This window comes from Cervus canadensis, chromosome 13, assembly GCF_019320065.1.
Source record: "Cervus canadensis isolate Bull #8, Minnesota chromosome 13, ASM1932006v1, whole genome shotgun sequence".
NCBI classification, from domain to species: Eukaryota; Metazoa; Chordata; class Mammalia; order Artiodactyla; family Cervidae; genus Cervus; species Cervus canadensis.
Genome location: NC_057398.1, coordinates 40,103,984 through 40,117,167, shown reverse-complemented (window position 1 = coordinate 40,117,167; position 13,184 = coordinate 40,103,984). Strand labels below are relative to the sequence as shown.

General features: G+C 38.6%; 1 protein-coding gene across 11 annotated transcripts in view; it reads left to right on the top strand.

Annotated features, from left to right (window-relative positions):
• The window catches only part of DNM3 (dynamin 3), a 619,318-nt gene that overhangs the window by 110,250 nt on the left and 495,884 nt on the right, over positions 1 to 13,184 (top strand). For 10 of the 11 annotated variants that reach the window (XM_043486187.1, XM_043486184.1, XM_043486188.1 and 7 more), the window contains exon 2: positions 3,121 to 3,194. The exons of the other annotated variant lie outside the window; for it this stretch is intronic. In XM_043486187.1, the coding sequence (XP_043342122.1) occupies positions 3,121 to 3,194 (74 nt within the window). The remainder of the gene's footprint in view (positions 1 to 3,120; positions 3,195 to 13,184) is intronic. 11 annotated transcript variants of the gene reach the window in all.

The window sequence follows — 13,184 nt, the reverse complement described above, 5'->3', positions numbered from 1 at the left end:
AAACTGATAGTAGTTCCATGTCATTCAGTTCAGTTCAGTCTCTCAGTTGTGTCCGACTCTTTGAGACCCCATCGACTACAGCACGCCAGGCCTCCCTGCCCATCACCAATTTCCAGAGTTTACTCAAGCTCATGTCAGTCGAGTTGGTGATGCCATCCAACCATCTCATCCTCTGTTGTCCCCTTCTCCTCCTGCCTTCAATCTTTCCCAGGATCGGGGGTCTTTTCAAATCAGGCAGTTCTTTGAGTCAGGTGGCCAAAGTATTGGAGCTTCAGCATCAGTCCTTCCAATGACCATTGAGGACTGATTTCCTTTAGGATGGACTGGTTGGATCTCCTTGCAGTCTAATACACTCTCAAGAGTCTTCTCTAACACCGCAGTTCAAAAGCATCCATTCTTCAGCACTCAGATTTCTTTTTTTTTTTTTTTTTTTAGATTTCTTTATAGTTCAACTCTCATATCCATACATGACTACTGGAAAAACCACAGCTTTGACTAGATGGACCTTTGTTGGCAAAGTAATGTCTCTGCTTTTTAATATGCTGTCTAGGTTGGTCATAGCTTTTCTTCCAAGGAGCAAGTGTCTTTCAATTTCATGGCTGCAGTCATCATCTGCAATGATTTTGGAGCCCAAGAAAATAAAGTCTGTCACTGTTTCCACTCTTTCCGCATCTATTTGCCATGAAGTGATGGGACCAGATGTCATGATCTTAGTTTGCTGAATGTTGAGTTTTCAGCCAACTTTTTCAGTCTCCTCTTTCACTTTCATCAAGAGGCTCTTTAGTTCTTTGCTTTCTGTCATAAGGGTGGTGTCACCTGCATATCTGAGGTTATTGATATTTCCCCCGGGAATCTTGATTCCAGTTTGTACTTCATCCAGCCCAGCGTTTCTCACGATGTACTGTGCATATAAGTTAAATAAACAGGGTGACAATGTACAGCCTTGATGTACTCCTTTCCCTATTTGGAACCAGTCTGTTGTTCCATGTCCTCTTCTAACTGTTGCTTCCTGACCTGCATACAGATCTCTCAGGAGGCAGGTCAGGTGGTCTGATATTCCCATCTCTTTCAGAATTTTCTAGTTTATTGTGATCCACACAGTCAAAGGCTTTGGCATAGTTAACAAAGCAAAAGTAGATGTTTTTCTGGAACTCTCTTGCTTTTTTGATGATCCAGTAGATGTAGGCAATTTGATCTCTGGTTCCTCTGCCTTTTCTAAATCCACCTTGAACATCTGGAAGTTCACGGTTCATGTACTGTTGAAGCCTGGCTGGAGAATTTTGAACATTACTTTGCTAGTGTGTGAGATGAGTGTAATTGTGTGGTAGTTTGTGCATTTTTGGCGTTGCCTTTCTTTGGGATTGGAATGAAGACTGACCTTTTCCAGTCCTGTGGCCACTGGTAAGTTTTCCAAATCTGCTGGCATATTGAGTGTAGCACTTTCACAGCATCATCTTTTAGGAATTGAAATAGCTCAACTGGAATTCCATCACCTCCACTAGCTTTGTTCATAGTGATGCTTGCTAAGGCCCACTTGACTTCATATTCCAGGATGTTTGGCTCTAGGTGAGTGATCACACCACTGTTATCATCTGGGTCATGAAGATCTTTTTTGTATAGTTCTTCTGTGTATTCTTGCCACCTCTTCTTAATATCTTCTGGTTCTGTTAGGTCCATACCATTTCTGTCCTTTATTGTGCTCATCTTTGCATGAAATGTTCCCTTGGTATGTCTAATTTTCTTGAAGAGATCCCACACTGTTATTACTCACTGAATCATTAAGGAACATTTCCTGTGGTGAGGCCAGTGGTTCTCCTACCATGGTGAATATCAGTCCCCTGGTGCTTGTTAAAGAGTCTAGATGCTGCATCTTTCCCGGATGGATCCTCAGTGTCTGTGTTCAAAATACTTTCTGGTGGTCCTGGAGATACTTTTTGGGAAACATTACCATTGGTTCTGAAATTTAGTTTGAATGGAATTTTGTGATTTTTAAAATTATGACTCTTCTAAAAGTTGTGAAGCATTCTAAGTGTGTTTAAAAGCAGTGTTACAGATATGTTTATGAATTCTCTTTAACATTGCAGAATCTGTACTGAGTTATGTGGCATTGTAGATGTAATTATAAAATACTCTCTTTGCTGTAGATTTATTTATCTAGTGCATATTAGCATGCCATTTTAAAGAAAATGTTTATTTGAAAAAAATCTCCTTTTTAATAAACTCCTTCAGGAATGAAAACAAACAAACAAAATATCAAATTGCAGTATTTTTTCTGCTGTTACTTCCTACATACCCAACATTTATCTCCACTTAGTCCATCCTAAAGGAGATCAGTCCTGGGTGTTCATTGGAAGGACTGATGTTGAAGCTGAAACTCCAATACTTTGGCCACCTGATATGAAGAGCTGACTCATTTGAGAAGACCCCGATGCTGGAAAAGATTGAGGGCAGGAGGAGAAGGGGACGACAGAGGATGAGATGGTTGGATGGTGTCACCGACTCAATGGACATGGGTTTGGGTAGACTCCGGCAGTTGGTGATGGACAGGGACGCCTGGCGTGCTTCGGTTCATGGGGCCACAAAGAGTCAGACACGACTGAGCGACTGAACTGAACTGAACCCCATGTTTTGTGTGTGACTGTATTGGAGAGAAGTGTTAGGTATTTAGAAGATACAATTAAGTGTGCCTTTATTACCTCTTAAAATGGACAGTATTTGATGGTGTTAATATTAGTCTTGAAAGTGGATAAAGCAATGAATTTTTTAATTACCAAAGAGTTTAAGGATTAACTTCCACATCAGATGTTTTTCTAAATGTATGTTCTCTGAAAATAAAAAATAGTTGACAATACACAGTAGTCTAAGGCAAATGTTTATTAATTCCAACTAAATGAGAGAATTACATATTCCAGTGAGGTCATTATAATAATGTATGTGTGTTAATATTCAGTATAAGGACCCTTACTCACTCCTCCTTTTTTGTTTTGCAAATACCTCTTTTATAAGATGGGTCTTGCATTGAAAGGTTGAAAATTATGGATATTGATTGGTAAATTGATCAGTGATAAGAATTCCTTTAAATTCCTTTAATCTATTCTTTCTTTTTCTTTTTTTTCTTAGGGACTTTCTCCCTCGAGGGTCAGGCATTGTAACTAGAAGGCCACTAGTGCTGCAGCTGATTACTTCCAAAGCAGGTAACGAAAAAGGGTGTTTGCTACTTGGATGACTGTATCTGTGATACCTGTTTTCTCATTGCAGGATTTTGGGTCATAGCAGCAAAAATGTTTTGGTGATCATTAGCTGCCTATATGTTTCTCTAAAACACTCCCTTTTTCATTGCATTTTAAATTCCTTTTATTACATTTATTACATTTCAATTCCTTTTATTTCATTTATTCTCACTGTAATATATCTGTAATTTTACGGTGTGGCATAACTTCTAATACCCGTTTGGTATGCTTCCTTTCTGCGCCTATGTGTGTGTGCGTGTCTGGGAATTTTTTTTAAAGTAATTTAACGTCCACCTGAGTTTAAGAGATAGACAGGATCCAGGTTGGACATTGACAGTCAGCCAGTGGCCTCTTTGCATTTTCTGAGTGAAGAGATAGGTAGACTCCACTTGGGGAATTTACACCAGCCTCCCATTTGCTCTCGAAAATGGTTATAACATCAGAAACAAGGTAAATAGTCAGTCTTTGTCTCTTGTTAACACCTCAAGGGAATAATCATGGCAAGGACAAAGAGAGGCAAAGACCCTTCTGAGAAAAAAGATAAGGGAGTTCAGTTCAGTTCAGCCCCTCAGCTGCTCAGCCGTGTCTGACCCTTCGCAACCCCATGGACTGCAGCATGCCAGGTTTCCCTGTCTGTCACCAACTCCTGGAGTTTGCTCAAAGTAATGTCCATCGAGTCAGCAATGCCATCCAACCGTCTGATCCTCTGTTGTCCCCTTCTCCTCACACCTTCAATTTTCCAGCATCAGCATCTTTTCCAATGAGTCAGTTCTTCGAATCAGGTGACCAAAGTATTGGAGCTTCAGCTTCAGCATCAGTCCTTCCAATGAATATTCAGGACTGATTTCCTTTAGGATTGAATGGTTGGATTTCCTTGCAGTCAAAGGGACTCTCAAGAGTCTTCTCCAACACCACGTTCAAAAGCATCAATTCTTCTGCACTCAGCTTTCTTTATAGTTCAACTCTCACATCCATACATGACTACAGGAAAAATCATAGCTTTGATTAGATGGACCTTTGTCAGCAAAGTAATGTCTCTGTTTTTTAATATGCTTTCTTCCAAGCTTTAAAAGCTTTAATAGCTTTTCTTCCAAGGAGCAAGTGTCTTAATTCATGGCTGCAGTCACCATCTGCAGTGATTTTAGAATCCCAAGAAATAAAGTCTGTCACTGTTTCCATTGTTTTCCCATCTATTTTCCATGAAGTGATTGGAGCTGGATGCCATGATCTTAGTTTTCTGAATGTTGAATTTTAAGCCAGCTTTTCCACTCTCCTCTTTCACTTTCTTCAAGAGGCTCTTCAGTTCCTTTTTCTTTCTGCCGTAAGGGTGGTGTCATCTGCATATCTGAGATTATTGATATTTCTCCCAGCAATCTTGATACCAGCTTGTGCCTCATCCAGCCCGACATTTCGCATGATGTACTCTGCATATACGTTAAATAATCAGGGTGAAAAGATAAGGGAGACATTACACATTTGCACAAAGTGTCCTTGAAACAAAAAGCCAGAGGTTAATTCCAGGATGTAATGAGTCTTGCTTCTCTCAGAAGCCTTCACTTCAAGATTCATCTTGACTGAGGGGTGCATGAACACCCCAGGGGAGGGTCCCAGGGTAGGTCAGGTGTGGTAAAAGAAACCAGATAACTGGCCTGACTGAAGACAAAGACCTGGAAAAACTGCCTTATAGAAATGACTAACAGCCTCTTTACTGTGCTCCTCCTCACCAGGGGGGACGCCCACACCCTTTCTCCAGGTGTGCATCTCTGCCTTGCTTCTGTCTCAACCAAACAAGCTGTTTTTCCATGTGCTCTCCCACTTGTTGTGCTGTGTCTCTAATAATAACGTTTTAACTGCATTTTCAGTTTCTGCCTCTGTGATAAATGCATTTTTCACTGGGGGCAAAGATATAGGGAAAAATAGCTTGTAGCCTCTAGCCCTTGCTGGTTTGGTGGCTAGGATTCCTGGTTTTCATCCAGGCTACCCAGATTTAATTCCTGGGCAGGGAACTAAGATCTCTCATCATGCCACTGTTCCAAAGAATAGCAAGGAGAGATAAGAAAGCCTTCCTCAGTGATCAAGGCAAAGAAATAGAGGAAAACAATAGAATGGGAAAGACTAGAGATCTCATCAAGAAAATTAGAGATACCAAAGGAACATTTCATGCAAAGATGAGCACAATAAAGGACAGAAATGGTATGGACTTAAGAGAAGCAGAAGATATTAAGAAGAGGTGGCAAGAATACACAGAAGCCCTATACAAAAAAGATCTTCATGACCCAGATAACCACGATGGTGTGATCACTTACCTAAAGCCAAACATCCTGGAAAGAGAAGTCAAGTGGGCCTTAGGAAGCATCACTATAAATAAAGCTAGTGGAGGTGAAGGAATTCCAGTTGAGCTATTTCAGTTCCTAAAAGATGATGCTGTGAACGTGCTACACTCAATATGCCAGCAGATTTGGAAAACTCAGCAGTGGCCACAGGACTGGAAAAGGTCAGTTTTCGTTCCAATCCCGAAGAAGGGCAATCCAAAAGAATGCTCAAACTACCACACAATTGCACTCATCTCACATGCTAGTAAATTAATGCTCAAAATTCTCCAAGGTGGGCTTCAATAGTACGTGAACCGTGAACTTCCAGATGTTTAAGCTGGATTTAGAAAAGGCAGAGGAACCAGAGATCAAATTGCCAACATCTACTGGATCATCAAAAAAGCAAGAGAGTTCCAGAAAAGCATCTACATTTGCTTTATTGACTATGCCAAAGCCTTTCTGTGGATCACAATAAACTGTAGAAAATTCTGAAAGAGATGGGAATACCAGACCACCTGACCTGCCTCCTGAGAAACCTGTATGCACGTTAGGCGGCAACAAAGGAGTATATCAATGCTGTATATTTTCACCCTGTTTATTTAACTTATAGGCAGAGTACATCATGTGAAATGCCAGACTGGATGAAGCACAAGCTAGAATCAAGATTGCCGGGAGAAATATCAATAATCTCAGATATGCAGATGACACCACTCTTATGGCAGAAAGTGAAGAAGAACTGAAGAGCCTCTTGGTGAAAGTTAAAGAGGAGAGTGCAAAAGTTGGCTTAAAGCTCAACATTCAGAAAACTAAGATCCTGGTATCCAGTCCCATCACTTCATGGCAAATAGTTGGGAAAAGAGTGGAAACAGTGACAGACTTTATTTCTTTGGGTTCCAGAATCACTGCAGATGGTGACTGCAGCCTTGAAATTAAAAGACGTTTGCTCCTTAGAAGAGAAGCTATGACCAACCTAGACAGCATATTAAAAAGCAGAGACATTACTTTGCCAACAAAGGTCCGTCTAGTCAAAGCTGTGGTTTTTCCAGTAGTCATGTATGGATATAAGAATTGAACTATAAAGAAAGCTGAGTGCAGAAGAATTGATGGTTTTGAACTGTGGCATTGAAGAAGGCTCTTGAGAGTCCCTTGGACTGCAAGGAGATCCAACCAATCTATCCTAAAGGAAATCAGTCCTGATTATTCATTGGAAAGATGACACTGAAGCTGAAACTTCAATACTTTGGCCACCTGATGCAAAGAACTGACTCATTGAAAAAGACCCTGATGTTGAGAAAAGTTGAAGCTGTGAGTAGAAGGGAATGCCAGAGTATGAGATGGTTGGATGGCATTGCTGACTCTTGTTGATACATATGAGTTTGAGTAAGCTCCAGGAGTTAGTGATGGACAGGTAGCCTTGTGTGCTGCAGTCCATGGAGTCGCAGAGAGTTGGACACCACTGAGCGACTGAACTGAACTTATTCATGCCACTGTTCTCTGTTGCCTTGCCAAGATCACATTGAATATCTGTGTGCATGTCGTTGACTGAAGAAAAAAACATGCACATTCAACCTAACAGTTGAGCGCTGTCTTTGTGTGTGAGTGGGATGAAAAAGAATTTCCAAACTTGAGGCAGAATGAGAGAATAAAGTTTATTAGAGTGGGAGACACTGTTAGAACAGTAGGCCAGCTCAAGGGAGTGTCGACCCCTTTCATGGGGTATTAGCCAGTTTTCACAGCCCCAGGACAGAAGAAAATTCCTACTGGAAGGGTGGCATTTGGTGATTGGTTAAGTTGCTATAAGATGGGTAATAGCTTGAGTATTTTACCTAATATATAGGATCAGGTAACTGCTGGTTTAGATTCCGAGGCTCATGGTGACAGTTGCTATGGGGCTGGCAGTTCCAGAGATTTTTGTTCTGTGACCTTGGTACAAGGCTCCAGACACATGACCTTGGTGTGCACCGAGCTCCACAAGAGTTATGTTTTTTGTTGGTTTTTTTTTTTGGTGGGATTTTTTGCGATTTCAAGCTCAAGAGACAGCATTTCAAGTATCCCTGAGATAACTACTCCAAGAGGCAAGGGGGAAGCTATGATACATAGGAATTTTGCAACAAAGCGGAGGTAGAAGGAACAAAGACTACTGTTAATAAAAGGAAACTGGATATTTCAAGTTTAAGGAATTTAGGGCTTTTCTATGTATGGCAAGATCTGGGCTCAGTGAAATAATTTCTTTGACATGCACCATAGCTATCTGGGGCCAGTATCCTGTGTTTTCACATCCTGAGTTTCCTCAGGGCTCATCTGTCCACCCTCTGGTGGTGGCTGCAATCGCTGATGACTGTGACATCCTTTGTTTACTGATATGGCACACAATATTCTATTTATCAATATGCACAGTGTGTGTGTTATTTGATCCCTGGGTTGGGAAGATCCCCTGGAGGAGGGCATGGCAACTCACTCCAGTATTCTTGCCTGGAGAATGCCCATGGACAGAGGAGCCAGGGGGCTGCTGTTCAGTGGGTCACAGAGTTGGACATGACTGAGTGACTAAGTACACACACACAATACAGGTGTATTTGTATCTATATTTATATCTATATATTAATTTGTATCTAATGTACTGTTTTGCCCCTCTCAACAACACAATAATTTGATAGGCAAATGAGCTTTATTTTTATTTTTTGTTTCTCTGTAACCAATGATGTGGAATTTTTTTTGTGTGTGTATTTATTTGGTATTTGTATTTCTTCTTTTGTGAATTGACTATTTTTATCTTTCCCCATTTCTTTTTGAGGATTTTGTTACTTTTCCTAGCAATTTCTTTGAATGTTTGAGATTGAAGCACTTGTAGTGTTCATGTCTCATAATTAGTAAAAACCAAGGTAGTGAAGATTTACCCTTATGTTTTCTTCTAATAATTTTATAGTTTTGTTCTTACACTTAGGCCTTTGATCCATTTTGAGTTAATTTTTATATATTGTACAAAGTAAGAACTCAACTTCATTTTCTGCAGGTATATTGTCTCAGGACCATTTGTTGAAAAGACTATTCTTTCTCCATTGTATGTTTTTTGGCACCTTTGTTGAAAATCAATTTGCCATAAATAAATGGGTTTATTTCTGGGCTTTCAAGTCTATTCAGTTGATCTATATCTCTGTTTGTGCCTGTACCATACTCTCTCCTTTTTCAAAAAATTTATTTATTTATTTTCGGATGCCCTGGGTCTTTGTTGCTGCATGCAAGCTATCTCTAGTTGTAGCAAGTGGGGGCTACTCTCTAGTTGCAGTGCATGGGCATCTCATTGTGGTGGCTTCTCTTGTTGCAGAGCATGGACTCTAGAGTGTGCAGGCTTCAGTAGTTGTGGCACATGGGCTTAGTTTCCCCTCTGTAGATGGATTCTTCCCGGAGCAGAGATTGAACCATGTCCCCTGCTTTGGCAGGTGAATTCTTCACCCCTGGACCACCAGGAAAGTCCTCATTCTTTCTTAATTACCTTTACTTTGTATTAAGTTTTCAAACTGAGAATAAGTTTTTCTGCTTTGTTCTTCCTTTTCAAGATTATTTTGGCTATCCTGAGTCTTTTAAAATTCTATGTGAATGTAAGAATTGGTTTGTTTTATCCTAGCAATGCAAGATTGATTTAATATCTGAAAATCAAGTAATGTATCACATCAATCGAATGAACACAGAAGTTAGAGGATCATCTCAATAAGCTTAGAAAAAAGCATTAAAGGAGATCTACGCCCTGTCATGAAATACTTGTCAAATTAGGAATACAAAGAAACTTCCTCAAGGACATGTATGAAAAACTTACAGCTAACATTGTGCTTAATGGTGAAAGATTGAATGCTTTTCCTCTAAGACTGGGAACAAGACAAATATATCCACTATTGTCACTTCTGTTTAGTGTTGTACTGGAAGTTCTAGCTAGGGCAGTTGGGCAAGAGAAAAAATAAAAAACATTCATATTGGAAAGGATAGAGTAAAATTATCTCTATTTGCAGATGATACAATCAAGTACATAGAAATTCTTAAGGAAATAACTAAAAAACTATTAGAACTAATAAATTAGCTCTGCAGGGTTAGAGGACACAAGATAAAGATACAAAAATTAACTGTATTTTTAAATACTTGCAATGCACAATCAAAAAATTAAAGTAAGAAAATAATTCTATATACAATAGTATCAAAAAAGAAACACTACTTAGGAATGTATTTAACAAAAGAAGGGCAAAATTTATACCCCGAAAACTACAAACTATTATGCAGATAATTTGAAAAACGTCCCATGTTCACTGATTGAAAGCCTTAATGATAAGATGGCAATACTTTACAATTTGATCAGTAGATTGAATGCAATCCCTATATCAATTCAGGGTTTCCCAGGTGGTGCAGTGGTAAAGAATTTGCCTGCCAATGCAGAAGACTCAAAAGATGCAGGTTTGATCCTTGGGTCGGGAAGACCCTGGAGTAGGAAATGACAACCCAATCCGGTATACTTGCCTGGAAAATCCCATGAACAGAGGAGCCTGGAAGGCTACAGTCCATGGGGTTTCAAACAGTTGGACATGACTCTTTGAGCAGGTAAATCACAATTCAGCTGACTTTTTGGTAGAAATTGTAGATATTTTAACCTATTTTTTAATGTAAAAAAAGTCCAAGTTTAATCCAAAGGAATGGACTCAAATGATGTCATTGGAAAAAGTAAATTGCTTATAAATCTACAATGTACCAGATAATATTTGAAGTTCTGGAAATATAGCAATGGCTAACCAAAGTCTCTGCCCCTCTGGTGATTTATAGTCTGGTTATATCATTTAAAGTGTATAGAAGGTTTGCTCTTTTTAGTTAGAAATGGAAACATTTATGTTTAACAAAAAGTGAATAGTTAGCATAATTTTTTCCTTTCCATACATAAATATTTTTTTAACATTTAGTTCTGAAATTTATTTTCATGTATGAAGAAATAATTTTTTCCCAGTCTCCTTTATCTTATATTCTATTCTCATTGCAGTCTATTTCTGACTGTCTTATTAGTTTCCACTGTGCCAACACTACAGTGTTGCACCATGTAGCATGTGGACTCTCTGTTCTCCAGCCTAGGTCCCCTATAGTGGAAATGCAGAGTCTTAACCACTGGACTGCCAGGGAAGTCCCTATAGTGTTGTTTAGCAGGTTTATAATTTGCTTTAATATCTATCAGGGATATAGTCCTCCCCCCATTATTTATGGGTTCTTTTCTGTTGTGTCAAAGTTTAGAACAATTTTGTAAAGACAAAATTATTGCCACTAGAATTATTTTAGCTTCAATAGATTCATTTAGAGAATAATTAATTTTTTTAGTTGGAGTATAATTGCATTCCAATGTTTTGTTAATTTCTACTTTACAACAATGTGAACCAGCTGTAAGTATACATATATCTCCTTCCTCTTGAGCCGCCCTCCCACCTGCCATGAGAATAATCAGTATCTTTAAAATATTCATTATTTTTTCCAATACAGGGACCATGCTATATCCTTTCATTTGCTCAAATTTTATTTTAGTAAAATTCTAAAAATATAGCATCCATCCTTTTCTAGTTAGGATGTTCATATTTATTTTGTTGGTCTTGTAGTTTGAATATGGTTTTATTCCATTATATTTTCTAACTCTTCATTGCTGATCTGAGTAAAAGCTGCTATTTTTAATTTTAATTTTTAAATTAAGCATCTTACTCTACATTTGACAGATTAAAATATTTTTAATTGATTCTCTTAGGTATGTTAGTTATATAGTAATTTCATTTGCATTTCTTAATTTATTCAGCAAGTACTTATCATGCAAATACTGGAATGGCTGAGAAAAGAGACTTATTGACCAGAATGTTAATAAGCCTTGTTGCAGTGGGGGCTTTTTGTTGAGTATTGACAGGGAAAGATGTTCTTACACGTTGGACTCTTTTCAGGAGGGACATCATGTGCTTCTTCCTTATAGCCTTTTGTCAACAGTCTCTCAATCTTGTCCCTTCTAAGCCCCTAATCGTTCTTTTACTACTTCCTGTTAATCAGTGAGGATCATACCTCATTCCCCTCCTCTCTCTTCTTGTGAAGTAGACTAGAAATTCACCCCTCATGGAAAAACTTACTGTCCCCACAATCCTTCAGGACCCTCAAAATGAGACTTTTTCATTGCAGTACTCTAGCTGATGCCAGCTGAGAACTGCCACCTCTTTTTTTTTTTTTTTTTTTAACCCTAAAGGCACACTGTTCATAGGGAAGTCTGTTATGACTATAGGCTTGGCTTGACTGAAGTCTAACAAAATGACAAAAAGAAAGAAAGGAGTATATATGTCACTGTTCATGGAATTTGCTTGTGCCTTCAGATCCTAACTGGGATAAGTTCCATAAATACTATTTTGTCCTGTTAGATATGTTCATTCAACCAGTGTTTATTGAGTGATTCCTGTATATCAGACAAATACCCTCGTCATCATGGAGTTTGTTTTCTTAGAGAGAAACCAGCAGCAAGTGCCAAAAAAAAGGCCAAACAAACAGAAGGTTAGGCAATGAAAAAAGTGAGCTTTCAAACCATGATGGTATTTGTGTAGGCATAGGGAAGTTAGGTAATTCTAAGGTGGGAGCTGTTTATTTGTTTGAAGTTTAACAGAGGCCAGTAGGAATGGAGGTGGAATGAATGAAGAAGGGTATTAGGAGGTGGGGTAAGGAGAGACAGTGTTGCTGAAACAGGAAGAAAGCTGGTTGGGTAGTGTCCTGTGGGCTGGGACCTTGAAAGGGAACATGATAGGAGGATTAGAGCCTTAAAGTAGGTGCCATTGAAAGTAACAGAGAAATGATAGAGTGATTCTAGGACTGAAAACTAGGCAAGGATAATTCCTGTACTCTTGACAAGCATGAAGGGGTACCTCTTCTATTCCTCCCAAATGGAAAGAGGAAAATGTGGGGGAAACTGCAGGTAAGTCTGTACTTACTGCAGAGTCCTCCTTTGATGACTTCATTTTCTCTGGAAGTGGGAGACAAAGTATTTGCTGATAATGATTAGTTTATCTTTTTATTTCCACCAGTATATCTTTAATTTCTCTTTAATGCCCTATTACAGAACCAGGTTGTGCTCCTAGTTTGATGAAAATGCCTCTTGTGTTAAATTGTGCATATGCTGTTTGCTATTTGTTTTGCCTTTTAATACTATTTAATAGTTCCTATTAAACTATCAAATACTATTTAATGGTTCCTGGTAATGAACTATTTTATTCCTAAATTTTAAAAGATTTAAAAAAATAACATATAGGTATATAATTTTATTAAGTTCATTTTGGCATTTATTGAGATGATCTTTTAAAATACTCAGATACGTTCACCCTTGTGTGTGCTGCAGCTCAGTCGTGTCTGACTTTTTGTGACCCCATGTGCTATATAGCCTGCCAGGTTCCTCTGTCCATGGAATTTTCCAGGCCAGAATCCTGGAGCGGGTTGCCATTTCCTACTTCAAACGGTCTTACTTTTATAGATTTCTACATTTATTTGATTATAGTAACAATTCTTTTACTGTACTGTTGAAATAGTTTCACTAATTTACTTAGGTTATTTACATTTGTCTCTATACACATCTATCTTGTAGATGTTATAGTGTTATCAAGTGAAAGCT